The sequence below is a fragment of the Gossypium hirsutum genome, chromosome A02, assembly GCF_007990345.1.
Source record: "Gossypium hirsutum isolate 1008001.06 chromosome A02, Gossypium_hirsutum_v2.1, whole genome shotgun sequence".
In the NCBI taxonomy this organism is placed as follows: domain Eukaryota; kingdom Viridiplantae; phylum Streptophyta; class Magnoliopsida; order Malvales; family Malvaceae; genus Gossypium; species Gossypium hirsutum.
The window spans coordinates 34,672,963-34,678,579 of record NC_053425.1 but is presented as its reverse complement, the minus strand read 5'-3'; the positions used below and the strand labels follow the sequence as shown (position 1 = coordinate 34,678,579).

The 5,617-nt window shown below is 33.5% G+C and overlaps 1 protein-coding gene across 3 annotated transcripts; it reads left to right on the top strand.

Annotated features, from left to right (window-relative positions):
• Positions 1-204: 204 nt before the first annotated feature.
• On the top strand, positions 205-5,385 carry LOC121210919 (uncharacterized). 3 transcript variants are annotated; one of them, XR_005906191.1, is made up of 2 exons: positions 205-336; positions 3,390-3,813. XR_005906191.1 is itself a non-coding variant. In XM_041082903.1 (2 exons), exon 2 carries the CDS (start codon positions 3,993-3,995, stop codon positions 4,809-4,811), a length of 819 nt encoding a protein of 272 aa, XP_040938837.1. In that variant the 5' UTR covers positions 274-336; positions 3,925-3,992; the 3' UTR covers positions 4,812-5,385. The 3 variants fall into 3 exon arrangements, 1 of the variants encoding a protein (XP_040938837.1); XR_005906192.1 differs by having other exon boundaries at positions 273-336; positions 3,431-3,813; XM_041082903.1 differs by lacking the exon at positions 3,390-3,813 and adding an exon at positions 3,925-5,385 and having other exon boundaries at positions 274-336.
• Positions 5,386-5,617: the final 232 nt, after the last annotated feature.

Genomic DNA, 5,617 nt, shown 5'->3' with positions numbered 1-5,617 from the left:
TTTCAGAAAGTGGAAACCCTAGGCCACCAAGCTACCGTTCCCATGCACCGCAAGCACCACAGCAGCCCCAAACAGTGAAGCTTCTGGAAGCCTTCGCATCACGCCTCACGAGTGGCCTCGCCATGTCAGCAGCACCGCGCTATACACACCTGCAACTGATTAACAACTACAGCAATTGACAGCAAAGGCATAACAGAAAATCCAAATCCATTGCATTTTCTTTTTTATTTACTTTTTATTTATTTCTCTTTATTCGACTATAAAAAGCAAGAGAAATGATGTAAAAGGGGAGGACGAAATATTAAAAAAAAAAGGAAAAAGCAATGAAAAACTAAGGTAATTTTAGATTGCATTCTCCAGTGTTTCAATTCATTTTTCTTTCTTTATTTCTCCACAAAATCCCTTCGCATAAAAGAAAAAAAGAGATTATGCATAGAGAATATACACCTACATACGCACACTAAATACTGGAAAAAGTATTTCGAGAGTAGATTTATAGAGGTGATTTTCAGTTTTTTTATTGGCTTTTAGTTTCTTTTTTTTTCTTCGGATTGAATCGTTTCATTTTCCTATTCAATCTTTCAATATTGTATTTTAAAATAAAAGGTAAAGCGAGAGAAGAGATCTTATTTTATAAATCCGCCATGGATCTTCTTTGTTTCGTTGAAATTGAAAACAGGGGAGAGATTTTAAGGCTGTAAATTGATTTTATGACTCAGATGCTCCTTTTGTTGGCGGCACCTGCTAGATGAAACCCTAAAAAATGGGCTGATAGCATACTTAGGTTTAAAAGGAAAGTTTGCTGCGTTTTAAAAGAAAAACAATTGAAAAAGGAAGGTATAACAGCAATTTTCAAAAACTGCACTGTATAATAAAGTGAAGGTCCGCGCATTAGCCCGATTTAAGGAGTCGGATCTGCGCCCTTTTTGTTTGAATGGGTAAATTGCGCGCTAGATCCCTCCTTTCGCGTGACGTCTCCAATTGAGTCCTATTTGTCATCTTTGTCTTTTTAATTTTGGCCCTATGATTTGCGCCTTTTTTTTATTTTGGTCCACGATTCAGCGAAGTATTATGAGTTCGGTATATTTTCAATTTTAGTCCTCGCACATTTGTGCGCATGGCATATTGATCCGATTTTTCAATTATTTTATTTGTAAATGGTTCTTCTTGTGCTAAATTTGTTCTAATTAAGTCTTATTTTTATTTTACTGCACTTGCAATTTTTTTTTTTACTGACTCATTGGCTGTGATGTTTTATGTTGTTTTGATAGCTAAGTTTTGTAATTTTTTTTTATTTATTCTGTTATTTTAACAATTGGCGTACTATTTGAAGTAAAATTCATTATGGTTTATGTATGTTATTAATTCTATGATTTTTCACATATCTTAATGTTTATATTCTTTTTGAGAATTTCATTTATTTTGTATATTATTTAAGTTGTTATTAAACGTATATTTAATACTTACATGCATTATAGAAGTCATATTGTTTTTATTCATGTAGTTTTTAATAGATTTGAATGTAATTATGTTCTTAAGATTTATTACATATAATTTTTGATAAAATCTAGTCAATCTTATAATTCATTTTTTATTCAATATTATTTTGGACATACAATTATCTTTAAATTTTCTTCATATGTACATTACCCATGTTAAATTATTTTTACCATAGTATATGTTCTTATTTTCATATAACTTTATGTAAATATTTTTTTAACGTATATATTATCCGTTAAAGTCATTTATATGTATAATATATTTTGTCTAGACCATATTTTTTTATCATACGATTTATATATTGTATACATTATTTTATTATCCTTATGTATGTACTATCTATATGTTCCATCACTCTAACTCAATTTGTTACATGTAAAATTATATATTATTTGTTTTCAAATACCCTTTATAAATATAATCTTAATAATATATATCACTAAATTTACGTGTAGATATAGTTTTACATTTTGTATATAACCTTGTTTTTTTAGAAACTTTTGTTACTCATATAGCTTATATATTTACTTTGTTTATTTCTTACATTTTTTACAAACAATTATATCTAATTCTACTTGTATATACATGTTTCATAAATTTATTATATTATTTTATATCATGCATTGTCATTCCTTCATATTTAATACATTATTTAAGTTATCATGTTAATTATCAATTTTTGAATGAATTTGTGTTTTAAGTATTTCATATATTATTTGATTTGAACTTTGTATTTTTATCATAATTATTTTCAATAAACATGTTTTTAAGCAAATTTCTAAATTTCTATTATTCAAAAATTCTGAAATAAGACAATATCTAATATTTGGAGATTTTGGAAAATTGTGCTCAATCATATTGGGTATGACTTTTCCAGAGAACCAAATATTTTGATAACCTTTTATAATTTTAATGTATGTTTTTTTTTTCAAAATTCGAAAATCGATCGCATCTTAAAGGTATAGGGGGTCGTATCTAATCGTACTGGGTATGAAACCACATATCTTTGGAACGAGAGATTTTTAACCGCTAATTTGAGCTATTCAAACATTTTTAAAAAGAATCATATTTCAGAAAATCTTTTCTTTAAAAAACTTTTGATATAAGGACAACATCGAATCAATTTGGTACCAATTTCTGGGCGTAATGAGGGTGCTAACCCTTCCTCATGTGTAACCGACTCCCCCTACTTTTTGATTTTTCATGAATAAAGCATTTTAGTAGGTGGCCCAATCACACCTAAATCAAGAGATTGGTGGCGACTCCACACTCGGTTTTTTAAAAGTCGATCCCCATTGCTTTCAAAGTAAAAAAAAAAGGTTTCGACAGCATGGCGACTCCACTGGTGATTGAACAAGAGTCAGGCCATAAAATTGATTATTTGTTGTCCTTTTGTCAAAGAATTGAAAATTCGTTTTGAAGACCATGATTCTTTTAATTGCATTTGTTTGCATAATTGTTTTTGGTTCAAGTCTTGTAGAATAAAATGGCATTGCATTGCATAACCGTTGTGGTTATACCTGTTAAGTGGGAGCAATTTCGTGAGGTTTTCACCTCTGTACGGGCTAGTGGATTGCTTCCGGGATACATCCGTACCTATGGTTCTGTGAGATTTTCATCTCCGCATGGTCATAGGGAAATGTATTCCCCTGAACCGAACTCGATTCATATGAGCCTATAATGGGTGAGAATTGGGGAATCTATTGGTTGAGGTACCCTTTCTCTAGAACTGAACCACATATAGTGAACCTTGAGATTCCACCTTACGTAGAACCTTGCCCAAATTTAGTGGTCACCTGAATAGGTACTTTATTTGATATTTATTTCACTTGTACTAACGTTTTTTATTTTTGTTTTGTTTGTAATTGCATTGCATTACATTATCATAGAAAGGAGGTGTTGATTCATATTTGATTGCTAAATAGAACAGCTTGTTATAAGAAAACGAATTTCCTGATGAAGTGGATTATAATACGGTTGTCTAAATTGACGGAAGAAGGCTGACAGTTCGTGGAGAAAAACAAGTCCTTACCTAAAGATTCAAGCTGATAAAGATTGTTCGAGAGCCGTCACATCTCGATTTTCTTAATGGAGTTAATCAATGTCGTGAGGATAATGAGTCGTAGCCTGGATTAAGCAAAGAGGAGCTAGTGGAGGCATTTATTAGAGGCTTGCAAGATTTGGATTTCATGAAGAAAAAGGATCGGTGTCTTCGCTTGGAATATGAAAATAAGGCCGTATATGTAATTCGTTTTATGTAAAGGGATTTGTTTTCTAGAAAAGTTGTTTTAATGGAATTAAATTGAAAATCAACACTTCTCTTTCTTTTGCATTCATCTCATGCATTTGCATTGCATTGCATCATTTTATCATTTGCATTAAATTTTCATAAAAGGGCTCCCTAATTAGTTGAAATCATTTCAGTTAAACCGGGAACCAACAAAAATTTACCAACCAAGCGTCATTACGGTACTCGTGCTAAGGTAAAAGATATGGACCAAAGACTGGAAAAACTTGAACAACTTCAAAGAGAGATGCAAGACCAATTACAAATACAGATGCAAGAGCAACTGGCGAAGATTAGGCAAGATATGAGAGATCTAGTGCTAGAGTCTCAAAGGAATATGTTGAGTCACTTGTCTCAATTGTTGACAAAGGGGCTCGAAGAAAGGAAAAGTTTCATGATTAATACGGGGAAGGACAATGAGGAGCTTCTCTACCCTCCGGGTTTCACCCCGACAAATGCTCAGCAGCAAGGTGTACCTATTGTCAAAATTCAGCAATATCAGGTCGGTACCTCCGCACCGGTAGATTACCCGACAGGCTCAGGCTCCAAGCCGGGGGGCAACCCAACCAATCTTGAAGTTCTTGATGAAATGGAAAAAGCAGAGAGGGAATTGCTGAGACAACTTAAGGATCGGTATAGGAGGTTGGAGGAAAAATTGAAAGCAATGGAGAATGTTGACTTCTACTATGGGATTGACGCTAAGGATCTAAGTTTGGTCCCTGATCTAGTACTCCCGCCAAAATTTAAGATTCCAGAGTTTGAAAAGTACAATGGGACCAGTTGTCCTGAAGCTCACATCACAATGTTCTGTCGCAGGATGACAGGGTATGTTAACAACGACCAATTATTAATTTATTACTTCCAGGACAGTCTGATCGGGTCAGCAGCTAAATGGTACAATCAATTGAGTCATGTTAAAATCCATTCATGGAAGGACTTAGCACAGGCTTTTATGAAGCAGTATAGCTATGTAACAAACATGGCACCTGATAGAATTACCCTACAAAGTATGGAAAAGAAGTGAAACGAGAGTTTTAGGCAATATGCCCAAAGATGGAGAGAGGTAGCAACACAACTCCAACCGCCTCTTTTGGAGAAGGAGACTACGATGCTTTTCATCAATACTTTGAAAGCCCCGTTCATTGATTATATGTTGGGAAGCGCTACTCTGAGCTTTTCAGATATAGTAATGTCTGGTGAGATGATTGAAGATGCGATAAGAAATGGGAAAATAGATATGGGAGAAAGTGCCAAAAGGTCAACCCCGGGAAACAAGGAAAATGAAGTGAACATCGTGAGCATGCCGTCCAAATTGGTCAACATAAGTCAGCCAAGGGTTATAAGTCAGCCAAATTGAGCATGCCGTTCAAAGAGAATTTGAATGACATATCCAAGGAGAGGTCCAGGGAATAAAAGTTTCTAAACCCTTATGTACTTGGGGGTGTTTTAAGCAATGGGACTGTGGAAAAGATCCCTGTATTTTTAGAGCTAATCTAGAGTAATGTTCAAAACGCGCTTGTTGTTTTTAGCCTAGGGGTAATAAGAATCCTTTTGAGAAATAGGCTTATGTCCAAAATTTTTATTTCAATAAAATGCATTCTTTTTGAGTAAATATTCTTTCATTCTTTTTATATTCTTTTGTTCTTTGGACCATTTTCAAATATGCTTTCATTCTTCATTCATGATCATACCATACAAATAATTATCCTTAGAATCATTTATTCTTTCGAATTTGCCTTTGTACCTACTATAGGTCCTCGGATATCAATGACATGAGCAACGCTGTAACTGACTCCATTTTGGAGTGAGATATGTGTTTAAGTGGATCTC

Bases quoted from the DNA above. Each gene is read 5' to 3' on its own strand.
- LOC121210919 (XM_041082903.1), top strand. From the start codon at position 3,993: ATGGACCAAAGACTGGAAAAACTTGAACAACTTCAAAGAGAGATGCAA.